Source organism: Anser brachyrhynchus (assembly GCF_964034855.1).
Source record: "Anser brachyrhynchus genome assembly, chromosome: 17".
In the NCBI taxonomy this organism is placed as follows: domain Eukaryota; kingdom Metazoa; phylum Chordata; class Aves; order Anseriformes; family Anatidae; genus Anser; species Anser brachyrhynchus.
The window spans coordinates 5,038,180-5,061,041 of NC_137710.1; the positions used below are offsets into that span (position 1 = coordinate 5,038,180).

General features: G+C 39.8%; 1 protein-coding gene across 5 annotated transcripts in view; it reads left to right on the forward strand.

Annotated features, from left to right (window-relative positions):
* The window catches only part of TMEM132C (transmembrane protein 132C), a 205,090-nt gene that overhangs the window by 174,824 nt on the left and 7,404 nt on the right, over positions 1-22,862 (forward strand). For all 5 annotated transcript variants that reach the window (XR_013940466.1, XM_080560172.1, XM_080560171.1 and 2 more), the window contains 3 exons: positions 15,124-15,329; positions 15,807-16,080; positions 17,124-17,315. Coding sequence is in view for 4 of the 5 variants with exons in the window: in XM_080560172.1 (XP_080416298.1) it covers positions 15,124-15,329; positions 15,807-16,080; positions 17,124-17,315 (672 nt within the window). In the remaining variant the exon portion in view is untranslated. The remainder of the gene's footprint in view (positions 1-15,123; positions 15,330-15,806; positions 16,081-17,123; positions 17,316-22,862) is intronic.

The window sequence follows — 22,862 nt, forward strand, 5'->3', positions numbered from 1 at the left end:
AACAAATACCTGTGGGGTCATACTGTCTTATGGCAACACAACTATTTCTGCTGTGAATGTGTAGTCAAAGCCCTGAAGGAAATTCACAGTTGTGCAGAGAGACAGTACAAAGATAATGCTGTTCAGGAATCCTGTTGCAGCTTTCCACATAGGATTTTCGTAGTGCATGATCCTTGAGCAAGGGTGATTTTACCCTGGTCCATAAGCTCTTTGGAAAAGGAATTTGTTATATTTGATATACATCACCAGATGATGCATAGAAAATGACAGCACAATGATTTCTCAAATAAAAATTAATCTGCAAAAAAGTCTGAGTTTTATAGCTTTGGAGCATATTGATCAAAAAGAAATGAAATTCCCAAATCTTACGAAGAGGAGAGCGTTGTTCTTGCAGTAATTGCAGCACATCCTGGACTACCACAGTTCTCCAACAATTTGTTTGGAAAGAATGTTTTCTTGAAGCACTATGTCCTTTGATTAGCACTTGGGACCCTGCTGTGCTCTTCTCTTCTTTTCTACAGAAATAATTTATCTCCGCTAAAAGGGTTTCTTAAAACAGAGTCTGTTTGCACTATTGGAACATCTTTAAGTGGCTTCTAGAAGCCTCCCTATCTAGCCACTCTGAAGTTAAAGTGGAACAAATAACTGGAGGCTAGCACACAGTGCTCATTGGAATTGACTAGAGAAAATTTTCAGGTATAATTTCTTTCAGAAATGTTTTGAAATTGCTCAGACAAATAGGGAAAATGTCTTCTGTATATTTAAAAATATAAGCAGACTCCCTAGAGGAATGCATCTGTGACATAAGAGCTAATTGCTATAAATCATACAGCTAGTCAATGAACATTGAGCGTTGAACAAAAAGGTTTTATCATCTAATCATAAAGAAAAAAAGGTGGTTGGTTTTTGTTTTATTTATTTATTTCTGAATCAGGAAATTTTCCAGTAAATTTCTTTACGTGGGCAAATGAAGTTTGGGGTTTGAGTCATATTGAAATGTATTTATTTGTTCTGATTTTTAAGAGCACGCAGAAATCTTAAAATGGAACATAAAAATCTTTCATCCTTAATTCATTTTGAAATTCCCTGTAAAGGTTTTATGTTCAATTCTTTGGATATATCATCTTGCTCTGTAAAATACTGCTTTAGATACCTTGTTGGTAGTAACCTTTCTGTTAAAAAACAGAAGTCTAGTCATCATAAATGATACTTCTTCATACAAGATCATGGTATCTTCAGCAAAAAAGGGTGCATGTGTTTGCAGCTCGTGTTCGTAAGCATCCCTCTCATAACAGAATCAAAACACATTTAGATGTATGAAAGCCTGTAGATGAATTTAAACCACAAACTAAGAAAAGTAATGAGATATTGATGAGAGCTATGTAATACTTAGACATATTATCATTTAAAGGTTCACAGAGATATTTTCGTATGATTTCAGTTGTGTGGAATTTCTGATTGCTTTGGATTCAGAGAAGCATACAGAGTTATTCTGGAAGCTGGGGGGACTGCTGCTTGCTAGGACTTAGCTTGTAATATTTCGTCATTACATAGATAAGTGTCCATTTGTATGGGTCATGTAAACAGTCTAGAGGTAATGTTTTTGCCCTGCAATTTGAATGGCCATCAGATAAAAGCTTATATGTATTAATTTTTACAGTGCCTTCAGTTTGGCTGTAATTACATTATTCTCAGTAACAGAGCCCAGTGGAGATGTAGAGATAAGATATATCTACAAGTAGCAGGTAATAGCTTCCCCAGCGATAATCTTGGTCTTGAGGTAGTTCAGTGCATAGTTTGTATCCTGTCTTAATCTGCTGAGTATAACTCCTTTTACATTTTTTTTTAACATCTCATAGTTTCAGCTCCAAACAGCACTCTGTTCGTTCACTTCCAAATTCACTGTTGATTTCCTGACCTTTAAAAGTCTTTGAATGCTCTAGACCTTCACACAGGGGTCCAACCTTATAAAAGAGGACAAAAAATTTATTATGGCACTAAAAATCAAGCCGCAGCCAAATTCTGCTTTGCTAAGCTGGAATTTACTAGTAGGATCCATATATCTGGATCCATTAATAGTGATTGCTGTTGCATACATAGCCTCTTCTTCATCTCCTGGAAATTAAAGTTGATTGTGGCTGCTTATGCCAGTGCTTTTGTATGGTTTACTCAAGAGCAAACACTGCTCCGGGTTCCCAGGTCACCTGGCAGTTAGCACAGATGCGGTTTCATGCTGCGAAGGAGAGCAGAGTTTCAGGAGACTTGCAATACCTTGTGACATTTCCAGACTGAGAACTCTTGTGGACGTGTTCTTTTTTTGTTGTTGTTTTATTTATCTGTGTATTTAGTGGTGGTGGTGATGGTGTTTTTGTGGTTGTTTTGTGTTTTTTTTTTTCCCCCATGGAAATAACCTGAGTTCAAAAATCTTCTGTGCTATTTCAGAAGCTACAGTAAACATTTTGGGTTTGCATTTCATTATTCTTGGGCTAGCTTTCATCCCACCACTACATGAAGGGATGTTACATATATGGCATTGTATTTTTATTGTATTTCTAGTATTTATAATCAGTAAATTGAGTGAATGTAAGATCAAAACATAGATTCACATAATATTTGTACAAACATGCAGCTGCTATGGTCATCAGTGGGAACAGAAGTGTGGATCTCACCTTTAAGACATCCCTTGGTAGCTGTTAATAAACAGTGGGCTCTTATTTTCTTTGGGACCAATGAGCAGAGAAAGACATTAACGGTAGGTAAAGGCCACTGGAAGAATGTTAGGAATTTGGGTTATGAGCTCCAGTCCGGGACAAGGTGTCACAGCTGTCTCGCTCTTATCACAATAGGTTGAAACAAAATCCCAGATCAAAGCAGTGCTGAACTGTCGGGGGCTGAAAATTTGACTAGGGTTTTTTATAGTTGAACTCTGGTTTAGTAGTGAAAAGCTTGGAACCACTGCTGGTCTCAAAGCTTTCAAAGCAATACTGATGGGACTCATAGACAACTGTCAAGGTTGCAGATCTTGTTTAAAGTTCCAGTCCAGTAATTGTTCATGCACATAAGTAACTTTGCTGTGAATACTGCTAACATCAGTGAACCTACTCATATGAAATAGTCCTTTAGTATTCATACATATTTCAGAGATTTTGCCATTTCTGGTGGAAACAGTTTATACAATGAAATTAATTCTTACTAAATAGACACAATTTATGTTGGAATATGTGCTGTTCATTTGTGATCTGTTCAGATTAAAGGCCAGTCTGGAGGCTGTGTAACACATGATGCAGGAGAGACTCAGTTTGCTAGTGAGGAAGCTGACAGATGGATGTTTTCCTAATGGATAAATAAATAGTTGTGCACTAATTGTAGTAACTTATTTTTATTTTTATCTGGACCATATCACATGACCCTATTTAGTAAGGAAAAGTAATCAGCACTTCATTATTTAGAAGATACTTTACTATTGTCTTAATATACCCAATCACAAACAAATAGCTATGCTTCATCCTCTTTAATTCAGACAACTGTAGACTCAGAGAATGGTTTGGGTGGGAATAGACCTTAAAGACCATCTAGTTCCAACCCCCTGCCACGGGCAGGGGCAGTTGTTCAGATAACTACAAAGAAATTGCACTGCTCTTCCTTGCCCTCCAGTATTTGCAAAACTTGCAGCGTTTTATAAAAGGAGATATAGAAAGCACTGTCTTCACTTTGATAGGCAGAGGAACCACTAGTTAGCAGCATCCATAGGTATTTTTATTAAAAGTTGAGTTATGCATTTTTCTGCCAGTAGATTGACTGCAGTTCCAGGCTGAGTGCCTGAACTGCAGGCAGCTAATAAAGAATCAAACTCTTCAGCCTCAGTGCTGCACTCATTAAAGTGCTGCACTCATTAAAGCCATCAGGAAAGTTCACCCTGAAGTTTTAATGGTATAGGGACAGTCCCTCAGGCTCCTTAATGTCTCATCATATTCCAGAGGAAAACTAAACAAACCAACCAAACACAACAAAAACAATAACAACAAACATAACAACAAAAAAAAAGTGAGAGAGATCTATGTACAATAGATATCTGTAACTATTTAATGGAAGCCCTTTCATATTGCTTAGATACCAAATAGATACTTACTCTGACTCAAAGCAGTGGCTACATATTGGGGCAACACAATCATTTGCTCTCCGAAGCACGTGGGCTGGATGTGAGGCCAAATTCAAAAGCAGGCTTCCACCACAGGCTAAGGGAAATCATCCTGTCCTTTATTTATTTTAGCCCTACCTAAAAATAAGTGGTTATCACTGCACAAGCAAGGCTGATACCCTGTTAGTGAGAGCAGAGGTTCCCACACTGCACATATATCAGCCTGAGTGGGGATCAGCTTCTCCCCACAGCTGGTGGGCTGACTCGGGGCAACATCCTGCTGAGGCACAAGCTCCTGCTACCTGATTTATGTACTGTAAGGGCCCAGCTGGTCCCTGGACCCCTCTGAACTTGCCAGGCATGCAACAAAAAGAGAGCAAACCCCAGGCTCAGAGAATGGTGATGTGCGGAGAGATGATGGTGGAAGGGCATGTGGTGTTAAGTTAAAGAAAGTGGTGCTGCCAAAATTCATTGGGCTCTCAAGCCTCTACGAAGATGAATGGGATTCAGGATGTGACAGTCCTCACCAGGTGCACTGCAGCACTGAAGGATATGGAAATGTTCAAGATTGTTAAGGAATGACCTAAATGTCTCATGGCTTGCTTTCCACAGGACTAATTCAAGATCTGATCCTTTTCCTATTGAAATTAGTGTTACACTGTTAGCATTGCAGTTGTGATATCATAATGAATCAGTGCTTCTGGTCCTGAGCAGAGGTTGGGGATAATTGTACTTGGTTCGGTGAAAAGTTATTATGGATAGTGCCAAAATATACAAAGTAGGAATCTCTTAAGTATCAGCCAGAGGCACACTAAGTCTGCTCAAAGCAAAGCTTCCCATGGCCTCTAAGGGTTCTTCCCTGTGCTTTCTTACTACCAGCAGCATCTGGAGGCAAGTAATGATGCGGTGGTTGTGATGAAGTGTGATGCAGATGGTGATTTCAAGGGGAAGCAGAGTTTGAGAAGGTGTCGGTCCATTAGAAACCCTGGCAGGTCACTGGCACGTTACATTTCCTCTCATATCTTTCAACTCCTGCTGCAAACAGCAGGGTAAGCATCCAAACTTGCATTGAGTTTCTGCACCTCAGCACACACATATATTCTTTGTATGGGGCTTTATTGCAATGCTTTCAAGACTCAGAGGATTTAGGGCTTCACATTATGTTTTTAGTGCAGTTATAGGAGAAAATAAAAACAAGGGGCCAGCAAGAAAGAACTGGTTGTTCCTACCAGCTATTTTGATCGAGGAAGAACACTAACTTCCAATAAAAAGCTGCTACAGTGTATATAATGCAATTGATTTATTGCTCATTTTTCACTTAGGTCAAATAAAACTCTATTTGGAGTCTGTTAGCTAGGTGCAACTGTTGTAGAGATGAGCACGCTGAATAACGAGTTGATGGATAAACTTTTGATTGAAACAAGTCTTATTCCTATCTCTACCCTGTGAAGCAAAAGGAGAAATGAAACAGGGTTTCCTGGAATCCAATATGGTCTAATAATAGGCCATACTTTGTACTTGAACGTAATGCTCTCTTCTGGGGTTTTACACGTGTCCTACAGGATGCAGTGGAAGCATGCAGGGTTCAATCTGAACACTAGCAGCCACCAGCAGTCCTCCTTCCCTGTAACATGGAGTCAGCTGCTCATGGAGTGTTGATGTCTCTTGAAAAAAAAAAATGTAGTAGCTGTGTAACTTTCTGGCAGTAATGTAGAAAAGTTGCATTATCTCTTCTGAAGCATCTGTGCGTTCATTCTTAGGCATGCAAGTCCTTTCTTGGTTAGCTCCAGAATGGGGAGCAGAAAGCTCAGTCCATGTGATGCTGCACTGAGAACCAACACAGCTTCACTGCTTTGGGGTCCTGAGCTAGGTGGGATCGCTTGGGGCTGTAGGGACACACCAGCGGGCTCAGAACAAGCATGGGATCTCTGTCACATGCTCCATCGACCACATGTTGCAGATACCCACAAAGGGCACCACAAATCACTTTCCTGAAATGAATGCGCAGCAGCTGATGAACTGCAAATACAGTTCCTACTCAGCACAGCCTAATACAGCCTTGAAAGCCCTCAAAAGCAGAAGCTATATCTCTTTGTGAGTACAAACCTAGCACTTTTTTATCTGATGGTTCCTCTTTCCTCTTCTGATACTATGTTTTCGTGTGATCTGTGTGAAAGTGAAAAGCTTTCAGACGACAGAAAGTCACAGCATGGAAATTCCATTGTTTTGCCGTTCTGAAGCCCTGCTACTTTGTAGGCTTTTCTTCTGGCAAATCCAACATGGTATTTTATATTATGAACAGAATTGCAAAGAGAAAGTCCACCTCCTTGCCCTCCCCAATAGTTTTTATAGTCCTGTGATTTACAGGGATCAATATATATCAGCAGAGCGAAAAAACTTCAGAGGTGTTGTAGAAAAATGAATCTTTATTGCACACTTCTGTCAGATACAAATACGACATATAAGCCAGCAATATGTGGAGTTTTCATAGATGTTATATCATTAATGTATGATACTATTGCCCAAACAGTCAACCTCAATGGAAGTTGAAACTCAAAATAGACATAGTCTGAGATATTTAAATTCAACAATAAAAGGTGTAAATACTTTGCCATGAAATAACAGGCAAATATTTCAAAGGCAGCTAAAGAAACATTTAAGCCATATTTTTGCAGACTCCTTTCCCTGTCATCTCATGCCCTCATGCCGCTCACTCTCTGTGTTAGTGATGCCAGTGTGGAAAACCTATACATCCCAAATGAAATATCAAAGCAGAGTGGCAGTAACAATGCCTGAAGATCCACAGAAAGTGCTTCAAAATGAACTTCAAAGTTGCGAGATCAAGACCAGGAAAGGGAATTGGAGAAATAAAACGAATCTTGATACAGGTATAGATTTGATGGGAAGATTAGCAGGTTTCTACAGACCTTTTTGAACAATATAGGCAGAAGAAATAGTTATTTGCCTCTCTTCTTTTTCTGCTAAGAGTTGCAATTTACACATTGTCAATTTGTATATTGTAGATATATATTCAGTTAGGAAAAAGCAAGCAATGTTATGTTCTTGTAACTACTGTCTAAAGTGTCTAGTTGGTAGAAATTAAAAGTCTTTGCATTCACCCTGTGATCCTGCTTTGACACGCGAGATATCTGGGGCCATGCTGTATATGTAGTCTGGCATATCCCTAGTGAGCAGTAGCCAAACTCTCTGTTCTGCCCCATTTTCAGAAATTACTTGACTTGAGAGTGCACAAAACAAGACAGATTTTGTTTTACGTGATAATGGTAGCTGCAGAGAGCTCCTGTGGCTCAGCGCAGCTACAGTTCAGCTTCAAAAGCTGGTCATTCGGGAGCAAATAGATGCCCTCCAGTCTCAGCTGGCATTTTGTGCCCCTTTTACTCTCTCAGTTCTGTCGTAGCGAATGATATTCAGTTAGTTAAATGTACTGCTTCTGCTCTGCAAAGCTGCCAGCGAAATCTTTGTAATGAGATTAGATAATGTACAGCCTTTTCCCTAAGAAATGCTCTCTAGCTTTGGGGGTTTTCTAGTTAGTTTTGCTAATCTGGCTGCTGATATTGAAAATACAGACGCTTCTCAGCAGAGAGAGTCCAAATTGCTTCTAAACTATGGCCTGACTTTAGAGTTCTCTCCTTTTCTTCAGTGCTCAGGGCTCATTCCCTGTGTTATTAGTGCAGGTTGCTGGGAATTTTGCCTGAGGGCTGATTGCAGGGATCGGAACCACATTTGGAAGGTGGCAGCTGTTCACAAGCACAATGCAACATGAAAGCTGCAGCCGTGTTATTCATTGAAAACCATGGAGTTAATTCTAGGAGTTGCAGAATGTAAGAGACTTCAGTCATTTATTAAAGTGTAATACCTGCCCTTCTCTCATCACTGTTTCCAGAATGGGAGTGATTATTCCTCAGTTATTTCAAGAAACAAATTCATTCTTTTTCTTTTGTTGGGTCATGGGTAAAAAAACAACTCTTGGCATTATTTTTGCTTGCAGTGTGAAAAATCAAGCCTTTCATTTATTATGACAGTCTTATCAGTGTAGTCTTCATTACTGTATTTACCTTTATGTTTTCCCTGTGAGGGGAGCTTTTGGCTTTGCTTTCCAAGTCACTGAGCACAGCTCCAGGTGAAGTCATTGGGAACGAGGGTGGCTCTGGCAAGTCAAGTCACATTGGCAGTTAGCAACTCCTGTAATGGATGCTTCCCTTATACAGGCTGATCTATGTGTTACAAAGCTGTAAATATCATGCCAGATATCACAGAAGAGCTCAGGTCTGAAGCTTTAACTCTTACCAGACTTAAACAGTTTAGCATGAGAAAATAAATAGTACAGACCTTGAGACAGCTTCCATTTTCCAGTGGTAAGTTATTGATTATTCAGGGTTATGCATCCAGGCATTTAAGTACTTCTTATGAAGTTGCCATCATATAATGCTCATGTAGCGTAGGACTTTCTTAATGTATAAAACCATAGTGTCAAAACCTCTTGAATTTAATAGAGAATAATTGCCTTTCTACAGAAAATATTGTTAGAAGAATATTTTAGCACAAATTCTATAACAAGGACACATATGTTAAAAAATCCTAAAGAGTCACACAAAAATCTAGTGGACTGGTTCTCACTTCTTACCATTTTCAATATTATGTAATTGCCAGTATATTCAGTGGATACGTCATTCTGGTGCTCTGTATTTATTAAAGGAATGAATGACTTTTTTTTCAAAAAGCTTAACCTCCCCGTGTGCTTCAATTGCCCTTCTGGTATGTAAGAGGGATGATACCGAGCTGAAATACTAAGAGAGTCATCTCTTTGAAAAGTGCTGAGTATCACTATTCTTTCCTAATTATCCCGTAAGTTTTCTCATTGAAATTGAGATTCTATTAAGAGGTACTGGAAAAAGCTTTTTGCTCATAGAAGTGCTTTCATAAATATTTAAGCATTTATGTAACCTTTGAATATTTATTACATTTACATTAGTATAACAGATATGGGCAAACGGGTTTACACACCGAAATACAAGATTCTGGGCCTTTCCAGCCTGATAGGGACATTTATCAGAGAAGCCACTATTCAAGTACTACAGGACTATTTATTTTACTTAAAGGATTAATTTGCTTAAAGACACACAGCAGTATTTCTTGTCATGTCAAAATTAGAGTGAAGAGAATGTGTGACTAAGTCACAGAGGACGGACTGAAAGCCACGTATCACAACTCTGGCCTAGCCAGGACCCTGAGAAGAGAGCTCCTCAGGGCTGGACCTATTCAGAAATAGGGAATCTGTCTGTGCTGTGTCTTGCTGAGAGACAATGTCCTTCAAGAAATCTGGGATCAGAATCAATCAGATCAGAATGCAATATTCCTGCTGTTATAGCCCAGATATTATTCTGAGGATTATTCTGAAGTGAAACAGATTTTCTGGCAGCTTGACACTATTTCCAAATGAAATTTAGAACATCGAAGAGTTTTCCACAAACCAGCTGCTGAATCCAGAGTTATGCTGGATTTATATAGTACTGTCTTGATGGAAACTTCAGTGATGAGGGTCCAGCAGTTTCACTTCTCAAAGGATGATCTAGGAGGAGAGGACACAACTCCTTTCCCATTTCCAATACTGACCTGCAGAAATCTTTGACAAGTCATTTTGGTCTAATTTACTTAAAGTGGCCTCCAGCCGAACGTGCCTCTGCTTTATGTATGTATCCCAGCAGGGCACTCATCACCCACAGTTCCAGCTCATGTCAGTCACATCTAAAATTTCTCTCTAAGAATATAAGTTAATTTTAATCCTTTTTGTCCCACTCTGCATTGAGTGAGCAGTAGCCGGCTAGCATCCTATAAGGTACTTATCAAGCTGCTTTTCTACCATAATTACCTTCCTTTGATTTCTCCAGCATTTCTACTGCTTTTTTCATACCTTCAAGTGATGGGAGCCAGTCAGTTTGTAAAGCAGCTGACAAAAAGTAGAGTTTAAAATATTTATCCCATGGATACTGAAATATTTATGCCTTTATTTGTAGAAGTCTTCAGTTGTACTAGGCTAATGAATACAAGCAGGATATCTACTATTATTGTAACACAGAATCACAAGTGGCTGAGGTTGAAAGGACATCTGGAGGTTAGTTTGTCCAGCTCCCCTGCTCAAGCAGGTCCACCTAGAGCCATTTGTCCATACCTCTTCATTTCTGTTCTGTTTTAGTTTCGAGACTTTTTAAACCTCAGGATGTTTAACGGCAAACCACATAGACTTGTTCCTGGAAAATGGATGGATGCCTCACAAATTTGTAGTGTTCATAAATTTAACAGTATTACCATATTAAAAGCTCTCTTCAGAACTGTCCTTCAGAGACCTGTTGATATGGATTGATGTCTCCAGAGCTGAAAAACACACTTGGACAATAAACAAGCCATACATTAGACTCACACAGTCAGTACCATTTATTTGTGGGTCTTATAGCTGTCGTTTTCTCCACTCCTGTGTACAACAGATACAAAACAAAGCAGACAGTATTTTGACTTCACCGTCTTTTGAAAGACATTCTCAGCTCATATTTGACATGGAATTTGTCTTTTGAAAACGATCTGCTTCAACCAGTAATTGAATGAGATTTCGTAAGAATCTGTAGCAGAATTTAACCAACAAAAGAGGGATACTCTTACGGAATTGTCAACAGCCGCTTTATGGCTGCAGAGTCCAAGGCAGTGCATCGTCACATCCCTTATGGTGACTTCAGGCAGCTCATGTTGTGGGAGGCTTCTCCCTTCTTGCAGTTATCCAATACAGAGCTCATTGTGGGATCGAGAGCTTAGTCTGAAATGAGCAAGTAAAGGAAGACCCAGAGGTTTCGCATTTAACTGGTAACTGTACTAGGAATCCCAATATTCATCACAGCTAATTTGTTCATTACTAGATGGAAAGGTACATTTGCTCCCCAGATCACAAAGTCACATAGTGCCATAGGTAGTGTGATTCAGGAGTGACTCTTTTTTTTTTTTTATTTCCAGGCAGTAGTTTGCTCTGTAGTTTGCTCTGTCAGCTCAGTAAAATGTGATTTGTTGCAGAGAGAATCTATCCAAGTCATTTAGAAAGGCAATGGCCTTTGTAACAAAGGGGTACAAAAATATAATGCCAGAAAAAAGAGAGACAAAGAAGAAACCTCTGGGGAATTGTGCTTAGCCCTGTCTTTTGCTGTCTAGCTTCTTTATTTTAGTTTTAATCTGGAGAGAGAAGTTAGAAAAATAGAGAAAAAGGGAAAAGTAGCTGAATGCAGCTTAATAATGAAAGAAACTGCTGAAATAGCATCAGAAAGCTCTTTAAAATGCAAAACTTCTTGCTGATCTGCTATGCAGAATGGACAAAAAAAACAATCGCTTAAAGGTGGTGGCTAAGCAGGCTTTCCCTTCATCATCTCCCACTTCTTCTGATGCGAAAGATAAGAAGCAGTTTCAGAGAGAAAATGTTTTCATAGTTAAAGCATAAATACTACAGGAGATGACAGACAGACAGATCACTGTTCAGAGTCTCCAGCCTTCCAGGCTCTATCAGAAACTTCCTTAAAGTATTGTGGGCAAGTCTCGTAGGTGAGAGCTGGTCATTGCACTATTTGGTGACCTCGGAAGTGATGCAAAACCCTGGAGGAAACAGAGGTACTTCTATCGCATAGTTTGCGTCACATAACCGCTACCCTTTTTTTGTGAGACGAGTCTGCTTAGGAAGTTAGACCTTACATTGTGAATTAGATGCTGAGATACTGCTCCCCTCTGCCTTTCTTCCCCTGTACAGCATAAGTTGGGAAGCCCATTGCCTTTCTTTGTAAAAAGCAATCAGCGTTACTTTAAGAACAATGCCTACCTGAAGGCACAAAAGTTAAAATGCGTGCAGTGATACAATATAAGCTTTGCTCCTCCCGTACTCGCTCTGTGCTACATCTTTATCAGAAATAAAGGAACAGAAGAAAGAGCATGTGTAAGGACATTAGCAATGCTTGTACTTGGTGAAAAGAGTAATGTTTTTCTCGATGCAAGTCATAAAGACCTGCCACTGTAGCTGATGCATGTCCAGTACTAAATATTAACCTGTAACAATTTTAAGGGCTGCTTGGTAGCTACAGCAGCCACTTCCTTAGGATGCTGTATGTATTTGTTTAGCCATTTGTTTGTCACATACCCATGAAGGCATATAGCAGCTTTACAAATACAGATGGAGATTGGATCTTAGCCCAGAACCATTTAGGAATTGCAGTTTTGCTGCTATTGTTATTGTATTTTTTCCCGACAGCTGCATTTGTTCTGTTACTGACAATGTTCGGCTTTAGATGATATTAACTCGTACACCTAGACCAGACCTGGTCAGTCTGAAGCTGAATATGTTATCAGGAATCTTTATATCAGTAGGTGCATGTGGCTTACTGTGTGAATAAGTAAGAAGCTTCTACAACTAACTCAGAAGGTTCGTGCATTTGCCTTTGGGATCAGCTCCATAGAAATGAACAGGATTGAACCAGTTTCAGAATTGGAATGGTTGCTGCTCCAAGTGAAATTAAATTTGATCTTAGTGACCAGCCTCCCAAAAACTTCTGTTCAAAGAAAGGTAGGGCTAAGGAAAGAAGAGCCATATCTGAAGCTGCTTTCTCAAATGTTCTTGTGTCTTCCCCTCCAGGCACACCACTTCCCATTTGGCTCTAGAAGTTGTTCCGTGCTCCAGGCACGGCACTGACTCTTGCTGACCAAGGCTCCCTGGGCTGCATTGCTTACACCTGTGGGGGAAAATGGACAGAGAGTTGAAATGACTTTTCTGAGACCATAGAGGAAGACAAAAATTAGAATCTATGTCAGCCAGGACTTCCTTGTACTTTCATTGAGAGTGTTGTGCAATAGGTAACATTCATTTGTGGTATATTGTTTGGATGTGAATTGCTTTTAACCTCAGCCATCCTCCAATTGCTTTTAACCTCAGCTAAAAATTTGATCTAAGATTCTTCCTAGACTCTCCATCTCTGTTGAAGAGACATTGGCACCTGCAGGGAGAAGGGGAGTAATGCTGCTGAGTGTTGAGAGAGTCACCCACTGGCCATTCCAGTTTCCATGCAACTGAGACAGCAGCAGTGTTCAGCATCGGCAGCTCAAACATGGGAGCTGAATGCCCCAATATGTCCTAGTGCTCTAAGCAGAAATGACTCTGTGATCAGGCAGCCAAGGCTGTACCTCCTGATATGTGGCCCTTGCTTGCCTCTTCAGTAGTTATTCTAGTGAGAAACACTTTCATGATGTTTCCTCTTCCAGAGTGAAGCTGATGCAATGGCACCATAGAAAGCAAGAGTAGCAGATTTAGGGCAGGGTTCTGAGTCGCTCTGCTGTATTATATACTACATTATGCACCTCTGCTACATAGTACTTTTAGATTAGATCAAACAGCCTAGTGTGAACAAAGTCCATTTCTGTATTGCCATTCAAGTTGCCTTGTAAAAATACAGCATGCCGTTTGTATTGATAAAATGAAGGAATTTCTGCCACCTTCAGACTTTTAAACCTGTCTTAGGTGGTCTGAGGGAGAAGCCTAGACAAACAGGTGGGTCTTCTATTGTAGCATGTAGCACTGTTTTCAGTACCCAGAGTCAGCATAACCCTCTTAGGGAGTGAGTCATAGAAATGTTTGTATTATGTTCTTTGAGGTTTCCTCTTGCAGTCTCACCATCAAATATTTTACCACAATGTGAGAAGTGCTTAAACCTGACAGATGATACAAAGTGGGATGTGTATGTGAAGCTGGGAACAATTTAGCTCCTGTATCGTGGTCACAGAGGACACCTATCTGTTTTATTAGTGTGAGGACATGAACATTTCCAGCAAACAATCTTCATTTGAATACAGTGGTATGGGGAAGGGGAGTGGGGATAAAAGGCAGCAGATGAAGTTATAAATGTATGTTCAGGTGGGGAGACACATTGCCACCACTGACGATACTCATTATGGGTGATGAAATACAATTCTGATGGATGGGAGCAAGAACGGGAGTTGAAGAGATTTGCTGGGTTTACTGTTAATTTCTGCAGACATACCAGCTCATTTAGTAATGTAACAGCTCCCATTGCTAGCCACTTAATATATGATTAATGTGCCACAGGATTTCCCCAGACATTTATGACACCTTTAGGAATAGATATGACAATGACTTTATCACATGGAGTCACTTCATACTATTTGCATCCCTCTTAATGATTTATATATTTGGGAGTGATTTTATCACTGGTACTCAGTAAGGTAATAAATGAGAAAACTCAATGGTCTGTAAATTACAACATTGATTAAAGAAGCAATTACTGATATAACTCTTACATGACTATGATAATGCTTGCTTATATTTCAGGACGGTATTTACATGTTAATGATAAATCTACTGCAGTGTTTAGAAATACTTTACAGCTTTAACCAAAATGAAAACCTTTATAAACATATAATTTTATTGTGGAGGGAAGGAGTAGGATTCTGTTATTCCTCAGTGGAAATATCCGCTACAGAGCCAGCTTTGTCTTGAAGACTGAAAGCAGTGTCACCCCCTGCTGAAGGTCAAAACTCATTGGGTAGAGCTTTGGTTTGCTGCTTACCTCCACTGAGGCCTGTTATGGTTTGTTGGGTTCCTCTTGGCCAAGCTGTGAAGGAGCTGTGCTCATTATGAACTCCACAGCACTGTGATCAGCTAGTGGCTCACCACATAGCAAACAGAAAATCAAACACCAGTTTCATAATTGGTATCCAGTTTTTAGGCATCTCCAGAATAATTATGCCTCCTGAATCAATGAAGGATTTTCATGTTCAGCTGTTTCCATTGTAAAAATCTGTCATTTTCGTGCATTAAGAGATGGGAGTCTTTTTTGTTTATTTTGGGGGTTTGAGGTGCCAGGGTTACACTTCAAGCCTGTTTTGTCTCAGCAATTACCTTCTCTTCTTTCTCTCTTTCCCCCTCACCTTAGGTTTCTGACAGATGTGACTATGTTTATGTCAATGGTAAAGAAATGAAAGGCAAGGTGAACGCACTCGTGAACTTCACCTACCAGTATCTGAGTGCTCCTCTGCAAATCACAGTCTGGGTTCCACGCCTGCCTCTTCAGATCGACATTTCGGACACAGAACTGAGCCAAATAAAAGGCTGGCGAGTCCCCGTGGTTTCCAACAAAAGGTGGGTTTGAGATGCTCAATTTCTCGGGTGTTTTTGTGAAATAATAGAGTTGATTTTAACTCGCAGCGAGAACAGCTGCAGCACCTGCACCCACATTGCAGTATGTTTCCTTGAGGAACAGCAGCACTGGAGTCCTCGGCTCTGCACTGGCCATCTGCAGATATAATAAAGGTTTTAAAGTCTGGGGGAGTTCTGTTTGTGTGAGTGTGTCTATCATGTGCAACAGAGAACAATGTGGTGCAACGGTAACTGTTGTTGTTCAGACATTGCAGCTTAGATGAAGAGGTGGTACAGTCCAATTGTATGGCTCTTCATCACACTAAGTAGCCATGAATTAACAATGGTCCTAAGACAATAGAAGGGAGGTCTTAATAACTTAAGGGAGCACTCTCTATTAGCACTTTAACGTTAGTTTTCACTAATGTTCTTGAAAATGCTTTTTTTACACTTTTTTTTTTTTTTTTTAAATCAAAAAAGGCCCACCAGAGACAGTGATGACGAGGATGAAGATGAACGGAAAGGGAGAGGATGCACTCTCCAGTACCAGCATGCCATGGTGCGAGTCCTGACGCAGTTCGTAGCTGAGGATTCCAGCCCTTGGGGTCAGCTGAGCTACCTGCTGGGCTCTGACTGGCAGTTTGACATTACAGACCTGGTGATGGATTTTATGAAACTGGAGGAACCTCACATTGCCAAGCTGCAGGAAGGCAGGATTTTGATCGGACGGGAAGTAGGAATGACAACGATGCAGGTACTGTGCTCTGGACTGCCACATTTCTACCACTCTCATAGAGAATCTATGCACGGGCATAAAATATAGTACAGTGTTCTGCTATCTTGGAACTGGATAATTTTCCATTACATTCCTGTGACCTATTAGAGTGTCACACACAGCATTAAGCCAGGGACATTCATCCAAGCTAGCGCATGGTCTGAGGCATGCAGCACGGTCAGAATTGGGAAGCCATACAGCCTTCAGAGACTTTTAGGAAAGGCAGCAACGGCAGGCTCAGTGAGAGCTCTTGTCCCTTATGGATGCAAGCTGCCACCAGTCAGCTGATTGGCACCATTTTAACTTTATGACACAGAAATCTTTAGATAATGCTGATTTGCTTTTGACTTATCTAAACATTAACTCAGGAAACAAAAATACAACCTGGTTAATAACCCTGAAGTACTGATAGTGGATGTTGATGACACCATTTCCCAGTTCTGCCCCAGCTGCACAAAATCTGAATATAGCTAGTCTATCCAACATGATATGGATATAGTGGAGAAGAAAGTTATTGCATGAACTAGCTGTCCTAAGATCCCATAAGGGCAGTGGTATGGCTGTCAGTTTCATTAACAGGAAAGATTTCCTACTTCCTTGATGTTCCATTAGGAACAGCAAAGATAGAGAAATGAGAATTTTCAAGCGAAGAAATGAAGGGCAAATCCTAAATGTGTCTAACCTCCCTTTAAAATGTTTGGGAGGTAAGTCTGATGAGCTCGTCCATATTGGGACCCAGAGTAACAGAAGACAGTTTTGAATCAACTCTTTTAGTGAAGTGATGCAAATAACACAACAGAGGCTGCATAGTTCTCAGTACCGGCTGCAGTGTTCTCAGCCATACGCTCTCTATTGAATGTTTTTTTCCCACCCTCCACATGAAATCAGACTGTCTTTGCAGTGTGCTTGTCTGCTTCTCCTATGCATAAGATTTTGGGGACAAGAAGGAATGATGACCTTAAGAAATGTTATTTTAAATTATCAGCATTTTTCTAAATTGATTCTTTTGTATTTCTCAAAAGGTTTTGTCTCCTCTGTCTGACTCCATCCTGGCAGAGAAGACAGTGACTGTTCTAGATGACAAAGTGACCATAACAGACCTTGGAGTCCAACTGGTGGCAGGGCTTTCGCTCTTTCTTCAACCAAGCGCAGCAAGTAATCAGGCTATTGTGGCTACAACCATTGCCCAAGAGCTACTTCATACTCCTAAGCAGGTAGTGTACACTCCAGTTTTTACTGTTGTTGCTGTTTGGGATGGGACAATGTTTTATCAATGTGAATTATAGATGACTTAATTATTTCACTAACAAGTTTAAGACATGTCTATGGTGATTGCTTTTCTCTAGAGTTACTCTGGAATTTTCTTCTCAGTTCTTCCCTTCAGATATGGACCTAATCCACAGTAAAAGTTCTGGCTATACTAAAGTTTGTATTATTTACATTTTTAGTACCCTTTTTTTAAATGATGCCACATCTGTTATTTTTGCAACACAGTCTCTGGACAGAGATCTGTTTGCTCTATGAGCATGCCCTTGTTTTCCATGCCAGAGAGCACAGAGCTCTGTGTATCACAACAATTTAATATTTTGAAGAGCTATAAAATAGAGGAAGAAGAAAGCCAAATACATTTCTTTTACCTCCTGGAGTCACAGCAGACTGCCAGGCTTCCCCGTCCTTTTATTTTTCAGGTGGATTTTGGGGAGTTCATCATTCAGTTCATTAGGGTGTCACTATGCTGATCCTACTTAATTTAAGCCAGCAAATTTCCATCTCTGTAAAAGGAGGCTTTCAAGCAGTGTGTTTTAGGTCACAACCCGTATGGAAAAAAGGACTGGGGAACAACAGCAGATCGAGACAAACAGTTGTTTGGGAACAGATTAAAAACAAGGGTCAATAGCAGCAGAACAAGCTGTATGTTCATTGCTCTTTCAGTCAGTTGATTTGAAGAGTGGGACTGGGGACCATGCAATTAACTCTGTCCACAGCTACTCCTCTCACAGAAACTGTATTTTATCTCACAGAGATAGGGAGAGATTTCAAGTCAAGTTTTATGGCCCATTTTCGTGATTATTGCTACCTAATTTTCTGGAACATAAAAATAATTTAGATTGTTTTATAACTTAGTGACAGGAAAATGTCCAAACTAGAAGGACATGCTGCCCATCTGTTCAATTTACTGCATCCTGTAAACATAAGAAACTTATGTAATTAACCCATCTATACCCTTTCTCCAGGGCTTACAAACCACTTCTGACATATTGTCTTCAGACAAAGATGGTAAAAATGAAAGCCAAAGCACGCTTAACCCAATTCTATTATGTAGACAGAACACCATTTCTCCTGCAGCATCTTTGGAAGAATCATGGCTCTGAGTGCAGATAAAAGAGCTTGTGAATCTGGAAAGGTTGCACAGATATATCATCAGCTACTCAGATTTGTATCTAATTTGTCCTGAGTATGCAAACATATTTATCAAAAATAGTTTATGACGTGTTAAGATGCAACATTTCAGTAGTGCACAACATGACGTCTACTGCCTGAGCCTACAGAGAGCACTACTGGATTGTGCTTATTAAAGATACTGACTGTAAAGCAGGAGGCAAGAGAAAATCAATCACGTTTTTCTCAGTAAAAGTAGATCAAAATCTGTTAAAATCTGGAAAAATCAGGAACTAGACTCTGTTAGAAGGCAGTGGGAAAAAAGAAAAAAAAAAAAGTAATAATAATTCAAGATCTGGTATGCCCAAAGGAAATTTTGTTGCTTAGCAGGCATCCCAAATCAGTCAGTTTTCCTACTCTTTCCACGTATGGCATCTTCTGTCCCAGTTTCCTGCAAACATACACCAGTGTGCTCTTGTGGAATCCCGCTTCAGTCACTGCCTCTCCTTCCAGCTGCTCCAGTCTGGAGCCTTCTATCCCCATTGCCTCTGCCTGCCCACCACCACCTCCTCTTCACCAGGAGAAAGAGAAGTGTCCTGTAGCTTTTTTTTTTTTCTTTTTTTGCATCACATGAAGTAAAAGACAGGAATAGTTTTCACTCTAGAAAATACACTGACGGGAAGAGTCTTAGCACATGAGTGGCCTGTAAGAGTCACATACGACTTTTTCTTTCATTGGCAGTTTGAATGCAGGATATAACATTTAAGTCACTTGCCCTTAGAAGAATTAATGCAAATGCAGTAATGCTTGTGACTAAATTTAACAAGAAGTAATTAGTGAATTGGAGTATGCCAGCTGAGATCCTTAGTGAACTGGAATTTCAGAAGGCGAGTGCTGAGTGCTTTCTGAAAATCAAGCCCTTTTGAAAGAGGGTTTTTTTCAGAGGTGCAGCCCAGAACTAAGCATATACTTGAATATTGAAAGGACTTCATTATTTATGTGTGTCAATTCTTCTCACAGAGGTTTATAAATGACCCAAATAACTCATGCAAACCTTACTGATGAAGCTGAAAAACAAAATAACAGTAAAGACAGCTGAAGGTTTAATTTTTCTCAGGAATTATTGTATGTTTCAATATTGTTATATGGAAAAAAAATAGTTCTTATTCAAATATTTTCCTTGGCTACGCTTTAATATCTTCAATAGCCAAACCTCAACATAGATTAGCAAATGTCCTTGGGTAATTGGTACTCTGGCAGGCTCAATATTGTCCCTAGCAGATTTAGCAGTACGTCTGTGTAGTGCAATGGAAGGCATAAAGCATTTATACAGGTTGTGTTATTACAGATCCTTCAATATCATAGGAGTGAATTTAGTATTTTAGCTGTGACTTTCAGTGAACATAATGACTAGATTAGTTCCTTGATTATAATGACCGCACCATTTCTGCGTAAGTAGGCCAAGGCAGCCAAAGCACGAGTCCTGAAAAGTTGGCAGTTTTTCCAAATACTTAGCAATCCAAAGAGGATAAGTCAAAGTTTTTTATTTTGGATGACTAAAGTTAGAAATCTCTATCTGTGCTTTGGCAACTCATTACCTGAGGTCACCTTGAGTGATGCTGAGCCCATGCCTCCTTTTCTTGAAATCATGGGGTCATCTTTGGTACTAAAAGTGGATCGATTATTTAGGTGCCTAAAAATAAACTCAGGTTAAACAACTTTTAAACATCAAAGCTGAAATATCTTCTGAAAATTTGGAAACTGTAGCTGTATGCAGTCTATTTTTAGTGGCCATCTGCTCAGGTAGAAAAGCTGTTCCATTTGGCTTGCAGACCTTTGGTAAAATAAACACGGCCATCTTAAAGCTTTCTTCCAAATGTAAATAAAAGAAAATCTTCAGTGTTTAGGTCTTTTCTGATCTGAAGGAGCTTCAAGGCCTCTTACATTTCAGCTGGCTCTGCAGAGGAAACTCACAGTCATATCATAGATTTTTCATCACTGTAGGGTATTGCATGTGGTCTAATAGACCGAAATGGGAGTGGATAAAATAAAATTAAAAGGAAAGCCTTTAATAAATAGCTGTGTGTATTAATATATGTCTCAGTGCTACTGGAAAATTCAAGACATTTTCTTAGCAAAAAAAAAAGAACGATGTTAGCACTTGCTAAAGGCCAAGTTCTTCTCCTTCACATGTGTAGCTCTTGTTGACATCAGTGACAAGACCCAACCCTGTGAGGTCACCTGTAACCTCAGGGAGTGTCCTCTGAAATGTCAGCTGTCTTCTGACAGGAGGCAAGGATGCTCAGCACCACCTGAATGAGGACGACAAGCTGGAGTTACTTACAACTTCCTGCCCCTTGGATTGACACAATACTATCCTGGTTTAGCTTATGTCCTTCACACAAACAGGGAGTTCACTGACATCTCGCAGTTAAATAATGGATATTGAGAGTACTTTTATGGTATGGTTTCATTACCCCATTCTAGTAATATAAATTACTCTTAAATTGGATTTCTATCTTCTTTAAACAGAGCAATGTAATGGCACATGAGTATGACAAAGGAAATAAGCAGCATGGGAAAGAGAAAGGATGTGTAGTTAGATAAGAATCTGAATTCTTCCCTTGCAAATACAAGCAAATTCCCACTGGAAAGGACTGTCACATTAGCAGATTGGACAAAAAGGAGAGAAAGAAATACACAGTAGGGGAATGCATTTTTTGAATTAAGATCTGAGTGTTGGCTGCCTTTCATTTCCACATCATAACGATCAAGTCCAATTTTTACTGCACAAGCCACAGGCTTAAAAATAAATGCACATGTAATTCTTTGATATTTCATGTGATAAAATAGCCTGGGAAACCCATTTCAGCATTCAAGTCCGCAGATAAAACAATCAGAGCTGGTGTAATAGAGGCAGCTGAGAACAGTGTTCCTTTTCCTTTATTTTAGGGAGGAATGTTTTCTACAGAGCCATTCTGCTCTCCCTTTCTTTCCTTTGGTGTCCTGCCTCTCTCCAAGACTGCTGCAGCTGACCCCAGCAATTTAGGGCTTATTCACAACTACTTTTATTTGTGCTTTGGTGAATAAAGACCATTAAAAGGGTTCTTAATTCTGGGCATGAAATGAAATGAAACATACTGATCAGTGCTCTCATGCATATTTCTAAGCAGTAGAATTCTCTCAAATGCAATCAGTCCTACACATTTTATTCACCCAGTTTTTGCTTGAAGTATACAAGGTATCATGCCCTGGTATCAAGCTGATCCCAGCTTTTTTTGAGCAAGTATTGAAGGACACTCTGTAATCACAATCTTTCATAGTGAAAGGTTTCTAGTGATGCTGACTGTGATGCCACAGATGGGCTCAGTGGAACATAGTAAGATAAGCAGTCTTTCAAGTGTTTTATAAGGCTTTAGAGGGCAAAATAATCATCACTATGGCTCCCAGATTTTCATAGGCAACCTGTGCAAGTCCCGGCACTGCAGGACTCATTAGATTTCTGACTAATATGCTTTGTGCTGAGCTTCCAAACCAGCTCTGCTTCCCGCATTCAGGTTGCCTTTTGGAATGTGAGCCTGGTTGTTTTTACTAGGTGGAACAGACACAGCCAGCAAACAGTGGTGTTTGTGGTCAGCTCGTACAGGGGAGTTTGAAGCATTCCAGATCAGGAAGAACACAGCTCCTCAGGGATTGCTGGTTTCCATTAGTGTCATGTTACTTATTTATCCTAGAAATTTCCCCATAGTTTAATCCACCTAAATATAACGTGGATAATAAAAGATAACAATACTAATAGAAAGCAAAATGCAAGCTTATCCAAGAAGATTTATCAAGTGGTATCTTTGGACTGATAAACAGCAATGTAATTCAGGGCCAGAAAAGGTGTTGAAGGTGCAGTGGATCACAAAAAACTGGCAAACTTGCTTATATGGTCTGTAGCTATAACTGGAATTGAGAAGGTAAACAGCAAAAGCACTAGAGAAAATGTATCCTGATAAAAGGGTTTTTTAATGTGCTTAGGGAAATTATGGTATTTGGTAATCGACAGTGGTTGTGGAGAACAGTTTCTTCATCTCTTCCAGATTGGATTGTTCTGTCATTAATGTGATCTAATGTACAGTATCTGACTCACTTCACGTCATCACAGTCACCATATAAATCAACCTGTTCTCTAAGAGACACTGACACTAATGTGTGGTTGTGGTTCATTTGTTCATAGAGTGCAATTGAGTATTCATGTGTGTGCATAAGTGAAAGAGAGAGGAAAAGTAGAGGAAAGAAAGGAGAGAGAATCCCTCAAACTATTTGTTTATGCTTAATAATTAATGAACACAAGCATTTGTCATTTCATTGTTGAGGGCATCAGACTGGGGGCAGCA